Source organism: Poecilia reticulata, linkage group LG2 (genome assembly GCF_000633615.1).
Source record: "Poecilia reticulata strain Guanapo linkage group LG2, Guppy_female_1.0+MT, whole genome shotgun sequence".
In the NCBI taxonomy this organism is placed as follows: domain Eukaryota; kingdom Metazoa; phylum Chordata; class Actinopteri; order Cyprinodontiformes; family Poeciliidae; genus Poecilia; species Poecilia reticulata.
In genome coordinates this window covers 36,643,218-36,663,982 of record NC_024332.1, presented here as the reverse complement: position 1 = coordinate 36,663,982, position 20,765 = coordinate 36,643,218, and the positions used below count along the sequence as shown (strand labels likewise).

Sequence of the window (20,765 nt, the reverse complement as noted above, 5' to 3'; positions counted from 1 at the left end):
GGTAACGGGGTTGAGCTTCTGGGGTTGCTAGGTAACAGGGCTGGGCTTCTGGGGCTCCTAGGTAACAGGGCTGGGCTTCTGGGGTTGCTAGGTAATGCCACAGTGCCTGTGGAATGTGACTTAACAGTCCGGAGGTTTTTGAAACAACTCATTTTCCAGACATAAAAACATTAAGTTATTACCAGAAGAACAGTTGGGTAGTTTTTTTGGACTGTTTTTAGAAGCAGTTGAGACCCAAATGGAAGTACAAAAACGTGTAAAATGTGAATTTTGCATAATAGTTGTGTAATCTGAACACATCAAAAGCATGCAGGATTGGATTTGGACAGTGCTGATCTATCAGACAAAATCATAATAAAACGTTGGAGTTTATTGGTATAAGAAAATTGTGAAAAAGCACCTTTTTCATTGCATGTTATTTTTTTCCTCGTTTGTCCTCTTTATGCATTAATGTAGTATTGGCGGGAGGAAGAAGGAATGCAAATGCCATAAAAAAATCTAGGAAAACGAAAAAACCAATGAATCATTCATGTTGGCTCTTTTTGCTGAGGGTCGCTGTGTTTGATCTCACTAAAATCCCAATTTCTGCACGGGCAACRAAGCAAGAGAGCCTTATGAAGCCCTGAATGATGAGTGCGTAGGAGAATTAGGATATTGAATGTCTGCTGAAGGTGTTGACCACAACATTGATGTAGTATTTAAGAGTTTCAATTTGAATCCAGTCAACTGTTTGTCTCAAGTGTCCCTCCCACACGCAGAAGCCTTGAGCTACTCTTGGCTGTGCTCTGTCTTTTCTCTCATTTCTTTCTTTGTGTTCAGAAAGAACATTTTCTTCTGGATGCGAAATCTGTTTAAACCTTCAGAAAACCAGGTTGAATGGAAACCAGGGAAGCGAATCTCGTCTCCTTGACCTGCTGCTGTAACTTTGTGCAGTTGGAAGGAAGGGGGAAGACGTTCGCTGCATCTGTGCATACATGTTCCTCGTGTGTGGGTTGTTTTTTCTTTTTCTTTTTTTTTTCAAGCTCTGGCACTTGCCAGCCAATAATTGCCCATAATTGCATCCATTTGTGGGGAAAAAGGCAAAGATGAACATTAGTGAGATCACTGACATGTACTGCAAAGTGTTTGCTGCCTTAAGAGAGTCCTGCGGGCGGTCGACAAAATGTTGTGCTACACATGATGGCAGGTGGTTACTATGGCGACTGAGGCCAATGCATCTGCTTTTTCCTGTATTAATTAACACCGAGTACCTTCGTTATATGTACATGGCCTTCTATCAAGTCATTTTCAGGAGCTCTGAGTCCCAAAAACAGAGTCTGTTTGTCACAAAACTGGTTCTTTTTTATTTCTTCTTTGCAAATTTTTCAGCTTTTAAGAGGAAATGTTTTCAGCAACCAAAGGAAACAAACACAAAGTATCTATCTCTAATCAAGCTCACCTTTTTCTTCAAAAGTGGGGAACAAATAAACATGTCGCACAGTTTTACTCTGATGATTTACTTGTGTTTGTGTCAGTATCTACCGTACTTATTCATGGGCTGTCAAGGATGTGACACTTCTTCGAGAACAACTAATTACATCAGCTTGAAGGTATCCTATTTCTTTTTCCTCGAAAGGAAAATTCAAATGCAGATGGTGTAAGCTAGCTTTTGAACCATTTCCATCCTTCCACAATGTCTCTGCATGCATATTTATAAACGTTTGCCTACATCTTCAGATATTGTATTAGGCAAATTAAAGTTTGTTTTGAGTTAATATTATAAACATTCAACAGCGAGATTAGCCACAGAAACTGAGTTTATTAAAAGTATAGCCATGAATTAGGAGTGGAGGCGACGTCACACTGTGAGAGAGCTGTTAGAAAGTTTTACTAATGTTTTGAGACAAAATGGTTTCAAATTTAGCAATTTAAGCTGCTGGTAGTTTATATTAGCGATTTTCATGGTTAGCACTGATGGCTTTACTAATCACACTCAGAAAAGAGCAACAATTGTTTACAAAGTGACAATATAATTGAATAGAGTTCAAGAAGTTTATGACTTGTGGTAAACCGTTTGAAATTTGTCTTCAGTTACTGACAATAGCGAGGTAAAAAAAACAACTTATGGAGTTATTTCTTGTCTGACATCTTATAACTATTATTGCTGTTACTATTTTTATTACTATCATAAAAGCCCTTTTTAAACATAGAAACTATTATTACCATTTTATCACGGAAACATTTGTGAGCACAGTAGTGTTTCTTGAGCAGTGGAATGAATATATTTAACTTGTTCTCACATTTGTATACAGAGTGAATCGGGTCAACAGTGGATCTGCTRAAGCTTGTCGGGGCCAACGTGCAAGCACAAATATTTTTTTACACTGTTTTGACATGTGGGAGGACATCTGTAAAGCAATAAGTGCCTGAACAGCAGTGATATGCTGCCTTGTTGTTATGTGGACAATGCGCCGCATTATCCAGGCAGCAAAAGACGCGGCGGCGCAGCGGCTAGCAGGTGATCCTGCCGATCCGCCGTCGTCAGACGTCGCTTTGGCTGACGACTGAGGGGCAGAAATGTCTCTTCGCCCATGTGTTTTAAGCAGCAGAGGTTAAAACAAACACAAAAAAACAAAAAGARGAAAGGAAATGAGAAGATGGAACAGATTGATCAGTCAGRAAATCACAGATGAAGATGCGGGAGAGTTTCTTAACACCCGGTCTCTCTCCTTTGCGGTGTAATTTGAGCCAGAGACTCGTTTCTCTTCTGCTTTTATCAGATGCTGAATGTGAAATTTCTGGGCTTTTTGTGCCCTTTATTTGTCCACATAGCAGACTTAATAAAATGATGCCAAATCCTCCAACAATGCACAATGGGGTAAGCAGTTGCCAAAGAAACGCCGACGCTCACCAACTGGACGCCACCGTTTCCTGGCCGGTTTATTGAAAACCAGAAATGAAAAACGATCGGAGAGGAGCAGAAGAGGCACCTTGTGGGCTGAACGGTTGAATAATCGGCCAAAGCACCTTCACAAAAGCACAGCGTGGAAAATTGTTCATTTTTCAAGGTGATTCAGATGCGACAGTAAATGTCAGGATGTGGGTTTTGATGGTTTTATTGCAGCCTGTTTGAACGATTACTGGTTCAGGGCTGGGAACAACAATGACCTTATCCTTTTGCAGTGGATAAATATCGGTTCATGAGGTTTATCCAACTGCAAACTTGGTCATTTTGAATTTAAAAGGCAGAAAATGGTTCTATTTGGTATTTCTTGTCAGTGAATTATCTCATCCACAAACACTAGCTTGCGCGCCGAAAAGGTTTGATTTAGGGTTTATTAAAATTCTAAAAAAATTTATTTATCCCAAAGGGAAATTAAAAGTTATTGTAATTCATATCAATTTAAATTCTTCAAAGACTTATTGTAGCTGGTGATGGCTTTTGGCAGGAATGATATCCTGTAGCAGTCTGTTTAACAGAAAATTTGAAGAAGCCTCTGACTGAAGCCTCTGACTTTTGGTAAAACAGCCTCATGAAGAGGATGTCAGTGATGACTTTTTTTCCTTTTTTATGCTGAAATACTAATACTTTTTTGCAATCTTTTTTGTTTGTACAGCTAAATGTGTATATTTTAACATGCTGCAGTAATAATGAAAACCACCTGATGGCAGTGTGGTTACATTTTCATCTGGTGCAGTTCGCTGTCACACTGCACCAAGTCAAACAATCCAAACCTCTTTTTCTGTGTTACCTGTTCTCCTCCTCGCCTGTGGGGGCGCTGCACCCACAGGCAGCGCCCCAACAAAAACTTCTCAAGATAAGAGTGCAACTTCCTTCTTCACGAAATGTAAACAAAAAATTGAGATTTTTAGTAGTTTTCTTTTTCTTTAATACATTGTGGTTGTATCTACCTAGTATTTAATGGAATTAATTATTTTAAGTTTATCAAGTTATGTTAACCAAATGTAAATAATGTAAGTTTGACAAACTTAATTTGTTATATGTAACAATTTCACTTATTTTTTAAAAGTAGCTCCTACTTTTAAAAAAAAGGAGTTACTCCTATTTTTAAAAAATAGGAGTAGCTCCTTTTTCAGTGTGTAAGTTTATGTATAAAGCAATTTTCCAAAGCAGGAAGACAAAAACAGGCGTCAATAAAAGAAGTTAAAGCTCTTAAATCAACATGGAGTGATTTATTGAAGCTCACTGACTGCTGATCTGATTTCCTCAGGGAACTCCCTCCAACATTTAGCTTTAATTGCTAAAAGCTCCTCACCCAAGCATCAAAAACAGACTAAACTGCTTTCAATAGAGCCTGTGGACGGATTCATTTATTTGCAAAAACAATAAAACAAAACATGGTTTGGTTTTTCATACTTGTCTTAGTACAAGGTTAGTACAACATGACCTTTAACAGAAATCAAGAGTTGAGGAATTAAAAGCACATAAAATGGTCTTTGTGCTTTTGAAAAWTTTTTTTAAACCTATTTTACTTTCCAATAAAAGCGTGATTATACAATTAATTTTGTTAGAGTGAGATTGGATTAATTTGTGAATTAGAATTAAAAAATCAGCACCTAAAAACAGAGAATTCATCGATACAATGAAACTTACACCTCTTTCTTGTGTAACGTAACTCCAAATTATTCATGGAAAATTTTAATATTTGCAAACCTTTTCATTATTCTTATCTAAAATATTTGAAAGAAAACACAGATTAGATAAATGAAGTCCAAAGGTGCAATGCTAAATGACATGTTGTTGGCAGCCAATCAGGAGCGCCTTTCAATTTCCTTGCCTCTGATTGGCTGAAGCCCAAAGAGCGGATATATGGAAGACCATAGATGTCACCATCTGTAGTGGGGGCAGATAGGTCTTACTTTTAAGGTATATTTGGGGTTTGAATTATTAAAATTTGTTGATGTAAATGTTTGAAAGTAGGACCAAAGTTTTAAGGCTGTGGTTTCTAATCTAAGTTCACTGTAAAAATTAAAATGTGAAATAATGAAAACGTTGAGTTATTTAAAGTTTTGAACATATATATGGTTAAACCAATAAAAAGAACCAGGAARGAGCTAAACCCAATAATATGAGTTATGAGAACATATAAAAATAAAACCGAGCCTAAGATTGAACCCTGCGGTGCACCGTATCTCACAGCAGATAATCTTAACCTGAGTGAGATTGATAAATTCATGTTTTTTTACATTTCCCAAACTTTTCTGTATCATTTCCATAACGGAGCGAGTGCATCTGTGTGTGTGAATCACGATGAGGCGGCTGAGTCACAGTTTGTGTTGCAGATGAAGTCAGTCTGGAGGGGACGGTGGTGCACAGAGCCGAGTGCCGGCCCGTCGTGTCCGACAGCTACATGAAGCTCAAGAGGTCAGTGAAGCTCCAAGCTGTTGGCTCTCTGGGTTTTGACATGCATCGTTTACATTTGGTACAGAGCGGAAATAAATAAATGGATCAGTTTAAACCCTTTTCTATAAGTAATAACTGCTTATATTCAACTGGAGAGCAAATTAAACCAGTGGAGAAAATATAAAAACGAGCAGAAAATAAACAAATCTAGTGGTTTAATGATGTTTTCTAACTAACTAATGCCTGAAACCCATTTTCTTTGTTTCAACTCTTCTGACTATGGAAGTCCATTTCCGCCAAGACAAAAAAAAGATAGAGCCAAAACAGGAAGTTATGATTACAAGAGTCTTAATCACTTTTATTGTCATGATTTTTTTTAAAACTTGAAATTGACTGTTTCTCCTTTAATTATGACTTTAAAGCCCCAGATTATTGTAATTATGATTTTATTCTCTTTAAATTTGATATCAAAACTCGTAATTGACTATAACGCCCAAAATGTACTTTTGTTCTCATATTTATGACTTTAATTTTCATAATTATGACATCAAATTGTGTAACTTCAACTTGGTTTAAATTAATAATTTAATTTATCATGCCATTTTAACATCAGATTGAAATCTTAAAGGGCACAAATTAAGCCAGTGTTTCGGCTATTCTGCAGTTTTCTGGAAGTTTGTTCCAGATAAAAACTGCATGAATGGTAATGAAACAATTTCTAGTTTAACTTTTGCAAACTTACATAAATGTCCTGTAAACACACAGAGAGAGGAGATTGATCTGTTGTGTAACCAAAGTTGCTTCTTTCATCACTTAACGGCTAAAAATCAAGAGATGTGAACTGATTTCATGTGAATTACAGCTGCCGTTGATTGGTGCACAGAACAACACTCCACTCCACTCTCCCTGTTTTTTTTGTTCGGGTCTTTGTGTCCTCTTCACTGGAATATGTTTTTCCAGCCACATTTAGTGGATGGCATCGCTATAGCAACAGCATCTCCGTGGCAGATGCAGCGCTACAATGCGACCCGAGGCGAACAAACGGTTTGTATCAGTGTGTCAGCTCTCAGAGCGGCGAGGAGCAATTTAAAGGGAAAGACTTCAGGGATGAAAATGTTTACAGTTGGAGCTCCAGAAATGTCAAATTTATGATGCTCCTCACAATTAGCTCTGTTGCAGGCAGAGATAACGGCGCGTCTGTCCCGTTTGTAATTATTCCAGTGGAAATGTCCCCACATGTTCACTGTGATTACATAAAACACGCTGCGGGTATAAATGTTATGAGAAAGGAGTGACAGAAAGCAGCAGATCTCCAAGCAAAGAAACTGCCAGGGTAGATTTGACAAATTGAACCTGAAGATGCTAACAGCTGCTGCCCTGCCTGCCACCAGGCACATCTGTCAGCTTTTCCACAGAGACTCAAACGCCTCGCTTTGCTTCGTCTGCTGTGTGTCTGCCAGGCTGCAGGTCGAGTCCGTCAAGCCGCAGCGTTTGGTGCAGCAGCTGGACCGAGCCGTCGCCACTGTCTTCAGGCCTGTGGCCAACCACGACTTCAACGTAAGGAGGACGATGCTGCAGGCGTGAAGGCGTGGCACCAGTTTGGGTCAGAAACGGAGATCGTTTCAGCCCGGCGACCACAAGTTTACATACACTCACCAGSGTGACTGACTGCGCCACTGCTTCGTGGTTACACATTAAACAGTGGCAGAAAATGCTCACAGAGGTGGCAGCAAACACTTTAGTTTGGCACAAACTATAATTTTTGTCCAAATTATTTTTACTATTGCATTTGAAKCTTCACCCTTTTATGTAACTTTAACTGAAATATCTTCTTGTTTTCTCCTGTGCTGTGATTCATTAGGCAGCACAAACCGTGACCTTTAAGGCAAAGTGCTCTCAGCACCGTCACTGACTGTGGCTTTTAGCGATGCTCTTTAGTCGACTTTAATCCGTCTCTTGGTTAAAAAAGTGAATATTTACCTGCTTATTCAGATTAGAGCAAAACACCTGAAGATTTGATTGGTCAGTCCTGCTGCAAATATAGAAATTATCTGTTTTTTATTTTATTTTATCCCATTACAACCACAAATTTCAATGTGGTTTAGTGTTTAAAGGGAATTAAAACAGTACTTTGTTTTTGGAAAAATTTATCAGTAGTAATCTGAAAAGTGTGGCGTGCATTTGTTTTCTGAGTCAATATTTTTTTGATTACAGCTGAAAGACTTGATTTTTTTTTTTCATTGCAAAATACCATAAATTCTGTCAGATTGGATGCAGAGATGTTCGGGTTCTGGTCTGCTCAGCATGCACAGAACCAGAACYAAACATGGAGAAGCAGCATTCAGCTTCTAGGCTGCACTTGTCTATTCCAGTAGCCATTATACTCCATTATACCAGCGTAGAACCAGCTGACCAAATATCCTGGAATTCTACTTGTTTTGCTAGGTAGCGGTACTGGACTTGGCTAAGGTTGCTAGGTAACGGGGCTGGACTTGACTAAGGTTGCTAGGTTACGGGGCTGGACTTGGCTGAGGTTGCTAGGTAGCAGCGCAGTACCCACTGTGACTTAACATTTGGGAGGCTTTTGAAACGATTCATTTTCGAGACACCAAAAAATATTAACCTATTGTCAAAAAAACAGCCTGGTGTTTTGTTTTTTTTTTTTTTGCGCTTTGGCTGTTTTTAGTAGCAGCACAGACCCAAACAGCTGGATAAAAACATACAAAATGGGGATTTTCTCTTCATTGGTTTTGATTATTTTTTTTCTCTTCAAGACTTTAAGTCTTGAGATGTTGTTTTATAACCCAACCCTACATTAAAATTCTCCACATTTTTATCCCTGTACTGTCTGCTGTGTCCCTTTGTCTACATTTATGTCTGAGGCCGAGGTTTAATACATGCCACACTTTTCAGATTATTCTTTCACTTCCAAATAAAAGGTAATTTAGTCATACTTTGGTTGATTTTTAGGTGCAGAATTCAGAAAGGTCAAAGTTTTGCATTGTGACTGGACTAAACTCCAGTCACAACTTTTGCTGTCGCCATTTTGGGGAGTAGCTTAAGCGCCGCCAGAAARAGTACRGAGCTTCGTACTAAAATGATCTAAACTGCTTGTTTGTTTGGGGGGGAAAGAAATCAGTTTTATGTTTTTGTTATTTCTAGAGTTTTAGATCACCTTGGTGATTACATATGAAGTCGCTGTTAATGTTAAGGATGGTTAATTTTTTAAACTTTTTTTGAAGTTGGAGTATGAGAAGAAGAAGAAGTCTGACGGTAAGATGGTGAGGGCGGATCGGCAGCTGGTGTTGGACCTGCTCTTCTCTGCCTTTGAGAAGCACCAGTACTACAGCTTCAAGGACCTGGTGGACATCACCAAGCAGCCCGTGGTGAACAAACTACACTTACCATGATCACTGAAGGGACCAAAAAACACACACACACACACCTGCCCACTTTCCACCTTGCATTGTTAAATTCGAACCAGCCGCCCACACCATGACGTCTGTGGCTATTCACACAATCTGTTGTGGCGGAAATTTTAGGCTCGAGTGTGCACACACAGACACACACAGTGCAAATCGATACCGCGCTCTGGATTCATTCCAGCTCTCAGAGAAAAAGCAACGTGTAGGTGCAGATGAGACCTGCAGGTCCTCCTCTCGCTCTGATTGCCTCTGATTGCATAACCATCGGCTGAGTAGGAGTCAAACGCCCCGATACACTCCACTCCAGCGTTTCCCTCCCAAAGCACTTGGCCAACACTCAAATTAACTGAACTAAAGTAACCGAAATGTCCATTAYGAGAAGTTTTGAAGCACATCTCTAGTGATAGGCTGTTGGAGCGGCTGAAGGTTTGGAAGCTCAAGAGAGACACCTTGTGGTCACTCTGGGACATAACATCCCACAGATCACTCCACGTCTTTAAAAATGTTTTGTGTATTTGTCATGTAAAAGACACTAAAAATGATTTGGCTCAGATTAGCATGTAGACAGAGTTGGCTAGTTACATTTATTTAAGCAGAACAGAATAGAAACAACTTTTATTGTCCTGYAAAGCGGAAATTCAGCTGTAAAGGTTCACACAAAAAAGTCTTTAGTTTTAAAAACAACTTTAAAGAAACCCCCAAAATTGCAACAATAATAATAATAATACCCTGTAAAATTGCCTTATTGCTACGCTGTGCTTTTTACTTTTACTTCATTAATTTTAGTATGAATTATCGGTACTCTTGAATAAAATTTCTGGTCCCTCTGCCCACTGTGAGGAACTTTACTGAATGAAAAACAAACAATTTTTTTTTACTGAAAATAAAAATTTTTTTGAAAAAACTGAAAAACACCAGACAAAGAAGCACTGCTGCATTTTTAGCWAAGTTACTTCAGTTTATTGAACTAAATTGATTTAGAATTTTTTATTTTTTTTTGCCTGATTTATAATTATTTACATGAATTACTTTCATTTTGAGTTTTCTAATACCACAAGTTCCACATAACTTTATACTTATGTAATATTTAAAAATKACCAGATTATTGTTTTGATCAGTACTCAGTACTTGAGTGGCTTTGTTTACCAAATACTTTTTCACTCTTACTTTAGTAATTTCTTGGATGGCTACTTTTTATTGCTMCTGGAGTAAAAACTGATTTTGCACCTAATCAGAAACCATTCGACCCATTAAAACACGGCCCTCCTGATCACTTATAAATKAGCCAGAGTGGTTTTCTGTCTGTAACTAAACGGTTTTGTCTCATAAAGCTGCAATGGAAACTTTTTTTTTTTTGCATCACATGATCAAAACGCAGAAGACAAAGATGACAGGAAGTAGTTGGAGAATCATGTTTTTATTATGTGACAAACTTTTTAATTGCGCTTATTTAACAGAAACACAAATTTAAAAAWTGTGTTTTTTCTTTCAACATAAGACAACATTTAGAGACAAAGATTTGTGCACATTTGTAATGGAAAAGCAGCTAATGACTGTTTCTCCTATGTTTTTTAGACTCGGGCATGATTCTGTCGTTTTTGACATTTTTTTTATCTCAACTAAAGAAGTGATGGGATTCGAGGACTGGCAGTCATTTTGACTGCATTTGGCAAGTGAAACTAAACCAAAACATGCAGCTAAATCATCAGGGCTAAATTGGGTTAAATAGCTGTTTTATTGTTTGAGCTGAAAAATGTGTGACCAAAAAAGCAAAAACAGAAGGAATCTAAATTGTTGTTTTTTTTTTTAACACTGTACATTTCTCCACACAGCTTCGTTTCTCTGTTGATGCTGCATCTTATTGGAGTTTCTCCTGTGCATTGCAGACATATCTTAAAGAAATCATGAGGGAAATCGGTGTATGCAATCGCAAGGGAGCGCACAAAAGCACCTGGGAGCTCAAGCCAGAGTACCGTCACTACCAACCGAGTGAGGAAGAGGAGCAGAAAAGCCCCAACTCCATCTGAGACATCTCGCCCAAGAAAGTGCTATATGGGTGTAAAATTATTTGTTTACAATCGGTGGAAAATCATGTATAATGTTCAGCATGATGAATAAGTTGTTGCTTCAGTAATGTTGCCATGTTTTCAGTTCTCTGGATTAAAGCTGTTAGAAAACAGTGTCCGTCTCTCCTGAACTTGTTCGTTCAGCAGGTGTTTTTCACAGCAGACAAAGCACAGTTGGAACCAACAACAATCTGTTCCAGCTGTTACCACAAAGCTGCGCTGCAATTAGTCATGTAATTACCCACACCTTCGTTTGACACGTGAAAATGTCCTTCTGTGATAAAAACAACTGATTCGACCCTCASTAAGACTGATGAATTAGTTGGCGCCATGCAGCCACCCTGCGCGGCTGATRAACTGGAAACACATTAGAGGAAATCAAAGATGGCTGAAACCCTGCGGGGTGYCACGGTTCATCTGTCAGGTTGTATTGCAACGGAAATGGCTTTAAAAGATTTTTACGCTCAATTACACGGGGCAGAAAAACCCGCAGCAGCAGCTGAGTGAAGCCAAACCCGACAAACCTTTGTGGATCAGCAGCGTCGCCTGTTTGGGGTGAGATTATTTACTGCGTTCACACTGAAGCCCGAAGTGACCCAACTCTGATTCTTTTGTCCCCCTTAATGCTACCTGTATCTGATCGTTTCATGACGSTCTGAACAACACRGGTCGGGTTCTTTTCGAATGCGACCCAGACCACTTGGATATCCGATACTTATCCGATTCAAATGTGACCGGATTCAAATGTGACCTAACGTCCAGGTTGCATGAACGTCACTGATACTCGACAGACGTCACTTTTCTGCGATTAAGTTGTTAAAGTGCAACTCCGGTTTATGGGTTATGACGTCCAACACCAGCTGCCGATCCGCCCTCACCATCTTACCGTCAGACTTCTTCTTCTTCTCATACTCCAACTTCAAAAAAAGTTAAAAAAAAATTAACCATCCTTAACATTAACATATGTAATCACCAAGGTGATCTAAAACTCTAGAAATAACAAAAACTTAAAACTGATTTCCCCCCCAAACAAACAAGCAGGTTAGATCATTTTAGTACGAAGCTCTTTATTCTTTCTGGCGGCGCTTAAGCTACTCCCCAAAATGGCGACAGCAAAAGTTGTGACTGGAGTTTAGTCCAGTCACAATGCAAAACTTTGACCTTTCTGAATTCTGCACCTAAAAATCAACCAACCTTTATTTGGACATATATATATCTATGTATATAATGTCTATAGGTCGGACAACAACTTCAAGATCTTAAGCTAGGAACCGTTAGCCTCCATGTTTACTTCCGCTAATAATGAGCAGTACTTATTTATGGCGGTTGGCAAAACACTGAACGCTGACGTTATTGCGCCCTCTACTGCGCATGCGGGACACTTTCAGGTTGCAGTTCACAGTGGAGATCACATACTAGTCGCAAATATTTAGAAGTGCGAACGACCACTGCAAAAAATAAAAAAAATTATCCGATTTCACAAAAATATTGGAATTGCGTCACTTCAGGCTGCAGTGTGAACATAGCCTGATAAGTTTATAGATTAAGATATTAACTTAGTCCATCTTTACCGTCACTGGTGTAAAAAAAAAAAAAAAACCTGTTTAAAATAACCATAGCCTGGTGGTCCGCCAGGCTGATTAATCACTGTCCTCTGTCTATCTCTAGTCTAGGGACTCTGACTATATTTCTAAGCAGTCTTTGTGCTGCTCTGTCTGAATCACCTGTTGGACCTGTTACACCTGTGGCACTGGTCAAAAAGGAAAAAAAAGAAGTGAAATGTAAAGTCTGGCCCTGGTTCTCACAGCAACTGAAACACTTATCAGTGAAAAACCACCTTTTGAGGCGTCACCTGTAACAAATCCCTCACTTTTCCGGTACAGCAGGATCATTGGATGAAGTCTCTTTCACACATCCGTGTTCAATTTTTTAAAATGTGTTTTTCTGTTGGCTTTTTGCAGGAAAACCTTGTAAAAATGAACAACTGTTTTGGCAACACATCTTCATGGTAGTTTAACTGCTTTAGAGACAACACTTTCTCTAAAAATCTGTTTTCAGAAAAACAGTTCGAGTTTTAGGTTTTCTGGCTCTGACTTCCTCTTGATCTTTTATTGGTAAAAGATAAAAAAATGTGATTAAATCACTGCGTTGTACTGATGACTCAGGATTAAAGCAGGGTACAAATATAAACCTGTTATATCAGCACTGATAAATTATGTAAACATGCAAAACAGAAAATGTAAAAATATAAATAACTGGCTTTACTTTTTCTAGCAAAAGTAGATAAAACTAAAAACATGGACTTTTTACAGCTATACTTTAAATCACTGAACCAAACATTTCTGCAATATGTTTTTATTGATATGCAATTTTAGAGAAAATTACGTTTATTGTAAACAAACACTTGAAGCATCTCATTGTAGTTTAAACTACATTTGTTTATTTGTCCTTGCCAGATGGAATTTTATTTAATTTTATATGAATCTTTGAGTTATGAGAAACAAACATGCAGGAAACTCAGTAAAAGCAGCAAGAAGTTTTTTTTGTCACAGCCAATATCTTAAATGCTTTCCCCCCCAGAAAACAAAAGAGAAACTTAAAGTAGAGGTACTTTTTATTTTCAAATTGAACCTGAAGTCTTTGCATTGCAGATGGACTCGTTTAACACAACCAGAAACCCAAGCATGATGAAGGCCGTGGATGTCAAACTTGATGCTAAAACAGAAAAAACTGCTTTGCAGCCGGAGTCGGAGCTTCACTTTCTGTCCTGCCGTTTCGTTTTCAACATGAGCGCTGGCCCAAAAGGAAAAAAAAATAAAAATACTGCAAAAAAGAAAGTTAAAAACTGTATTTGGTGACCAAATGGCAATAGATTCCCCACAGTTTTAGTGGTGCTGCGGGCCACAGTGTGGACAGGACGAGGATCCGTTCAGACATGATGTAGAGTAACGCTCCTGCAGTCTGCGATGGGGGCTTTTTGGGGAGCAGCAGTCAATTACACAGCAGATGATGTTCCAGGTAGTTACTGAGGACAGAAACGGAAAATTAAGAGTCAATTCTGTTGCCATGGAGTTGATTGTTAATGGGGCAGCACTTTGGCTTTGTGCTACAAAATGGCACCATGCTAACTTCAGTTGTTCAATAGTAACTAGTTACTTGAGTAGCTTTTTGGAAAATATTTACTTTTAGGGAGTTTTTTTCTATTCTACTCTTGAGTACAATTTTTGGGTACTCTGCCAAACTATATGAAATAAGACTTAAAAGTGATTTAACTCCTTGAATCATCTTTAAAAACTTCTTCTCTTAAGAAATGTGGCCTTTTAAGTAACTTATCAGCGTTGCACTGAGAAGTAGCTTGTATGCGTTTACTAATTGCTGCTGGTTAGTCTGAAGGAGCTGAGGGAGGCGGAGCTATGTCCACCCAGGTGCTATGGAGAGCTGAATGGTTGCCATGGAGATTACAGAATTTCTCAATCAAAGCAACACATAACATGAGGTAAAGCTCAAACGTTTTACATGGTGCTGCCCCTTTAAATAAGTTTTTGTTGTCACACGAAGTACGTACACATTTCTCAACCAGCAGGCCGTCTTTGAAGAAAAGCATGTACGGCGTGACGCCATCCTCGCGGTAGTCCAGCAGGCCCACCATGCCCTCCGGGTTCATGGACTCCCCTGTGAAAAACTGAAGGGAAAACGTGCGTCAGGAAAACAAGATTCTGCAAACAAAGTGACAAAACGAGTCGTTTGGTCAACCTGGAGCTACCTGATAGTTCTTGATGTTGCCGAGGATCTTCTTGACTTCTGGCTGGACCTCAGTCATGAAGCTCTCCACTCTGTCAGGGTTGGTTTCCTGCAGCTTGGCCTTCACCCTGCGCACACAAACAGCACCATCAGCAGTCTACAAACAGAGTTTTTAGGTCTCAAAGGCGGAGAGAAGATGATGAAAAACATGGAAAATAAGAAAAAAAAAACTTAATCTTACATTTTTCATCATAATTTTTATATTTTGTTTTTCTGTCTTAATTCATAAAATGCAAGTTAAAATTATTTAAATGTTATTTCTGATGCTCATTTTCTGATTGGCTGCCAGTCAAACTCATCAAGCTGCTGTGCTCCTTGAGCTAGCATACAACAACAAAAAACTAATGAAGAGTCCAGCAGCCCCACTGTGGAGGCAAAAAAAAGAAAAAAAAAACATAAGGGATGCGATTGATATAAAATATTACATATTTTCTTATCATAAGAGGGATTTTGTTGAAAAGTTATGCTACTAATAAAGTCAGAATTTAATGATAAAGTTTTCCACTGCAGTGGCCATCTAAAAGCAGGAGGTATGACGGACTCCGACCTGCAGGTGGCAGTATTTCTTACTTTTACTCCAGCACTGCCTCAGCTTTGGTCTGTAGTTGATGTGGCAGGTACCAAAAATCTCACGTTCATAGATAAGCTGAAATATTGCAGGATTCCTTGTAAATATTTCTAAATTAGCTCTACAGAGTCAGTTATTTTGATCTCAAAATAATCATGAAAACATGGATGTTCTACAACATTTAATTTGAGGAAGAACTTATCGAATACATAGATGTTCATTAATATTTTAAGTTTCTTAACAGGTTTTATCAACACATTCTTCCACAACCGGCCCTTTAAGAATGCTGATGAAGCCCAGAAAGGAAATGAGTTCAACACTCCTGCTCTAAACCAACATTTTAATCTCAGTGCAGGTGATTCACAAACGACTCACGCCTTGACGTATTCCTTGATGTAGCTCATGTACTGCTTCTTGTCGAAGCCGGTCTCCTGCAGCTTGTGGTTGAGGATGATGTCGACGCCGGAGACGGTGGCCGACTCGTTGCCTTCGCACGCCTCCTCAGCAGAGGCGTTGGCTGAAATCAAAGCGTCGTCAAACCCTTCTGTCCTGGTCACCGTCTGGGAGGAAGACGAGCAGCGGCTGCATCATTTTCACAGATTACGCCGCTTCTTGGTGGCTGAAATTTGGGATGTTACCATCCCCAGATCGACTACCACAGGATATTAGAGCCAGGCTACATTTAAAAGAATTGTTTTTATCCTTATGATTATTATAATGCGAGAATAAAGCGACTACCAGAATTAAGTCGTAAAATTATAAGAATTAAGTAATTTTATGAGAACTCTGACATAAAAACGAATAAAATTTTTTAAATGGGAACGCTGAGCATCTTGTGATGCTCAGCGTTCCTACATATAGGGAAATATTTCATCTTTTAACACATTAGCAGCAGCTGCAGGACTTTCAAATGATTCTGCAAACTACTAAAGCTACTTAGAAGAGCAAACCAAGAACTGAGCTGCTTGCATCAGACCTTAATGACTGAATAAACGTCTCATTTTTCTTGTAATGAGACATTTTTCTGACAAATTTACATCTTTATCCTGAAATCAACAACAATTCTCATATCCAGACACCCTCCTACAGCTCAGATAGGATGACTGAAATATATAAATATTCATCTGTAATTTATCTTTTTATGTTTTTAAAAAGCATTAAAAAGGAAGAATAAAATTACAATTGGATCTGATATGAAAGAAAAATATCTGATTTTATTTTATTTCATTTCTGGTGTTTAACGTCTCAAACCACTAAAAATAATCAAACTGCCCTCATTTTCATATCAACTCGAATCTAAAAGAAAATGATTAAAAACAGAAAATCTGCACAATAATGAACTGCTATAAACTGTTACGAGTTTCTTCACTTCATATGTAAATTGTATTTTAGATTCTGGCTTTTAATTGGCAGCATTTAGTTTCTACAGACCTCAGTTTAAAACCAGCTGACAAAACTAAAACTAAAGTCAAATCATCAGAAAGACATGATGCACCAAAATGAGCCGTTGACTACAAAATGATAGCATTTATGAGCGATTTTCCAGCAGTTTTACTGCTTTAAGGGTTTTGATACTGGAGACAGTTAAATGGTTCTTAGATCCTCCACTGAGGTTTCAAGTGAATCAAGTCTTAAAAACTATACTCACCTTTTTTTTAATTATTTTTGAGTTAAATGAGAAACAACAGACTGTTCAACGCGACTTTGTCTCGCTCCGTTAGTTTCCGGACTCAAAGGAACCATTTCAAATCTTTATCCAATTAAAATTACTTTTACATTTCCTCACACTTTTATTACCTTTTTAAAGTGATCACACTCCCTACACCTAAACAAGATAAAAACCAAGACATCTGTTGTTTTGCTCATCAGATCAACGCAGATGTAAAAGACCAACATCGACCGATACCAATGTGGAAGTAAATAAATGATGTTTCGATCTAAACTCTTATTATTTTTTTTTTTTTAGCGTCTGTGTTACATTTGGTGTCTTCAAACTTATTGGCGAGTCTGGTAAAGTGCAAAAACAGTGAATCAATAAAAATGTCCCAACAGATAACAGGCGAGGGGTGTTTGCATTTTTAAACTATTTAAAGAATAGAAGGACAATCTGATTTATTCAAATACAACTGGACAACTTCAAAACTGTATGTGAAAATGCTTATTGTAAAGTTTTATTCAAGACGGTCATCCACCTGGATCTGCATACCAGCCCTGTTGCTAGTAAACACTTTAAATGCGCATATTGGGTCAGTGCTGAAGAACTGGTTTCAGACTGCAGAGGAGCAGAAAGTCTCACYCCGCCCCTGGAACACTGCTGCGAAAAGTTAAATCCCAATAAAAGTGGGTCAAACATGAAGAACCATCAATAAAGTGAGTTTTTTTTTCATAACCGCAGCAGATATTTGCTGCCAAGAGAAAAGGGAGTTTAAAACCAGCTATAATTAATCAACCAGATTAAATTCTGAACTCACCTTTCCTTCAACTTCGAAGAAGATTCCGCTGTCAGTTTCTTTTACTTTGAAGGTATCTGAAAACATCTCATCATCTGTTGGGAGAAAGGGGGGGGGAAGATAAAGAGACGAAACTTAAAACAAAGCAAACAGACGAACTGGGTGCGCCATCCGCTGAAAGGGAACGACGCTCCCTGCTTGTGAAATAAATCAATTACGCGATCCGAGTCACACTTTGTAGCACAACCCCGATGTAAGAGTCATGAAATGTTCCGGTGGCTAACAGCAGCAGCAGCAGCTACTTGCGGCAGAAAGGCCACATCATTCACTGAAACTAGCCCCAATTACAACAACCAAAACAGCCGTTCTGCTCAAACTTAGCCACCTAACTGCTTCCGATACCGTTTTATACACTTACAACTTTATAATATCACATACAGAGGTGTAGTTAAAGCAATAATATAAACTTACGAGCCAAAAAGGGTGGGTAACCCTCTGGTTCACCGGTGATTTCTTTTTTCTCCGTTACCGCTAACTTCTCAATCACGATACACACGAGTTAGCCGGCTAGTTGAGCTAACTCAAACCACACACTGGAAACTAAATTAAACTCTAACGGCCGCAACAGCGACGAACAACGTAAAATAAATCTTCGACGGCGACAACTTACTGCTGATGATGCACTTGTAGATGATCATTTTGCGGCTTGGGTGTTAAAATCTTCAGAGACAGAGAGCAGGCCAACCGCTCCTACAGCACGGCAGAGGAAAAAGACCGATCAGGCCGCGAGCCGCTGCATTTACATCCTGCTGATGTCACCGTGACTCAACCGCGGCTCCGCGCTCTGCTGCCCCCCTGGAGTGTTGGTCGACAGTGGTACTACAACGGTGTTTCCCCGAGTAATTTATCGAAAAACCCCACACCGATATGATTTTAAATGTCCAAATCTGACATTTAAAAATTCAAAGTTCCAACACAGAACGGTTAACTTAATAAAATGTAGTAGGACCACTAAAAAAAAAGTATTCTGACTTTTTTCTCTCAAACTAACATCCAAGGGAAAACACAACTAATTATTTTTGACACTATTTTATATATTTTTACAATTACAGCTTTCAAAAAACACAACAAAAAGTGTAGTCAAAGCCCTAATATGAGCCCATTATCCAAAAAAGATGGGCAATTTACAAATTTCGAAATCTGAAATTTCCATGTTCCAAAACAAAACTGTTAACTTACAGAAGACAATTAAGGGCAGTGGAGAAAAAAATACTTTAATCTAAGAATTCTGACATTTTCTCAAGCTAGTCCCATAAACAACCTCCAAGGGAACGGCTCTGGCAAAACGTCCTCAAAACAAACAGTTTTTGACACTATTTTAAATATTTATTCAACTACAGCTTTCCAACATCACAACTAAAGGTGTAGTTAAAGCTTTAATTTGAACTAATGAGCCAAAAGGGTGTGAATTTTCACATTTCCAAAACAAAAAAGTAAAATTACGGAAGACAATTAGGGCCACTGAAAAAGTTAAAATTCTATTATTTTCTTCCAAATCTCTAAAACATCTCAAAGGGAACCATTCTGGAAAAACTTAGCCAACCAATGTTTTTTGTTGGGTTTTTTTTTTTTTACACCATTTTCTATATTTATACAATTACAACTTTCCAAACTCATAACTAAATGTGCAGTTAAAGCCCTATTGTGAGTCAATTAGTGAGTAATTTACAAAGCTAGAAAAGTTGAATTTTAAATTCCCAAGACAATTTTTCTTTTGCATGTCAGATTAAAGCTATAGTCCAGTTACATATAAACTATAATTGTAATACTGAGAGGAAAAGTTGTGGCTGACTTAGGCTTAAACATTTAAAAGTTTACATACCCCATCAAGTCCTTCACATTTTGTTACAAGATCAGTTTATGAATTTTTGATTTTGATAGAAAACACTGTAGTGGAAAATGATCATCAAAATGTTTTCACCGATGAAAATCAGCAATTATCCCAAAATTATAATTATATATCAAAACATGAGAACCACGCATTACGTGTAAAGCAAATTTATTTCTCAATCATCAGCAAATTATTCCAGTACAACAAGCAACTTTTCTTGATAATCTCAATCTGTACAGATGCTGAATCCCCAAACCAATCTTCTTAACGGGGAAACGGTGAGGTTATTTCAACTGGTGAAAGTCCAATTATCTGCACTGTGAATAAATTTCACTGAAAGAAAAACAAACAGGGAAACGTTCGTCTGTGGTGGAGGAAACAAACCAAACAAAGCTGAAGTATGTTTAATAATCCATCAAAAAATAAAAAAATAGGACAACACAGACAGAAATAAACAAAAACAATACGAAGTGTTCCATTTACAATTATACACACATGAAAAATAAACATCTGAAAAATGATTAAAATGCAACAGCAGTGATGTTGCTTCGAAAGCCTCCCACCAAAGTGACTCCACTGAGGTTCCCAGATTGTCCAGGAAGTGCATTGGACCTCGCAGTTTTCCCAGCTTCTAGTCGACTTCATTCCAACTCAGACCAGGCCGACGGTCTGGACCTTCCCACCCGAGCAGCTACAGCTGTCCGCACTCCGTGATGACCAGCTTCTTGGCGGGAGCCCCGCCCTTCGTGCCCAGCTCTCCCATCTTCTGCACCACGCTCATCCCGTCCCGGACGTAGCCGAACACCACGTGTTTGAAGTCCAAATGTTCCGCTTTCTTCAGTGTTATGAAGAACTGCGAGTTGTTGGTGTCGCGCCCACGGTTCGCCATCGACAGGATGCCTGGCCCCGTGTGCCGGACGTCGAAGTTTTCGTCCTCGAACGCGGCGCCGTAGATGGATTTGCCGCCGGTGCCATCACCTTTGGTGATGTCGCCTCCCTGAAACGGCAGGAAGTAGAAGATTGGTCAAGGATGTGAATATGAACAAAAATTTTTTTAGCACATCTGCATCTTTTTCATTTGGAAAAGAAAGTGATTTAAAAATTAAAATGAAACAAAAAATTAAAAGTTTGAAATTGAAAATTGAATACTTTATTTTAAGCCATATCGCCCAGCCCTAACGCATATATAAATATTTTTTAGGTAATTTGACCGAGGTGAA

General features: G+C 38.6%; 3 protein-coding genes across 3 annotated transcripts in view; 1 reads left to right on the top strand and 2 right to left on the bottom strand.

Annotated features, from left to right (window-relative positions):
* The window catches only part of LOC103461004 (general transcription factor IIF subunit 2), a 55,999-nt gene extending 42,349 nt beyond the window's left edge, over nt 1–13,650 (top strand). The window contains exons 7-10 of the mRNA XM_008403332.2: nt 5,284–5,365; nt 6,805–6,901; nt 8,587–8,730; nt 10,656–13,650. Coding sequence (XP_008401554.1) covers nt 5,284–5,365; nt 6,805–6,901; nt 8,587–8,730; nt 10,656–10,796 — 464 coding nt within the window. The 3' untranslated portion in view covers nt 10,797–13,650. The remainder of the gene's footprint in view (nt 1–5,283; nt 5,366–6,804; nt 6,902–8,586; nt 8,731–10,655) is intronic.
* tpt1 (tumor protein, translationally-controlled 1) lies at nt 13,432–18,476 on the bottom strand. The gene is made up of 6 exons (XM_008403349.1): nt 18,325–18,476; nt 17,676–17,749; nt 15,580–15,764; nt 14,599–14,704; nt 14,401–14,517; nt 13,432–13,860 (listed from the first exon to the last, which is right to left on the bottom strand). Exons 1-6 carry the CDS (start codon nt 18,350–18,352, stop codon nt 13,858–13,860), a joined length of 513 nt encoding a protein of 170 aa, XP_008401571.1. The 5' UTR covers nt 18,353–18,476; the 3' UTR covers nt 13,432–13,857.
* A 1,220-nt stretch (nt 18,477–19,696) lies between these two features.
* The window catches only part of ranbp2 (RAN binding protein 2), a 28,731-nt gene continuing 27,662 nt past the window's right edge, over nt 19,697–20,765 (bottom strand). Inside the window, 1 exon segment of the mRNA XM_017302497.1 lies at nt 19,697–20,542. Within this exon segment, the coding sequence (XP_017157986.1) occupies nt 20,237–20,542 (306 nt within the window). The 3' untranslated portion in view covers nt 19,697–20,236.

Excerpts from the sequence above, each read along its gene's own strand:
- tpt1 (XM_008403349.1), bottom strand. The coding sequence starts at position 18,352 with ATGATCATCTACAAGTGCATCATCAGCA. Across the intron at positions 14,705-15,579 it reads ATCAAGGAATACGTCAAGGC|GGTGAAGGCCAAGCTGCAGG; the intron begins GTGAGTCGTTTG and ends TTGTGTGCGCAG. Across the intron at positions 14,518-14,598 it reads GCAACATCAAGAACTATCAG|TTTTTCACAGGGGAGTCCAT; the intron begins GTAGCTCCAGGT and ends TTTTCCCTTCAG.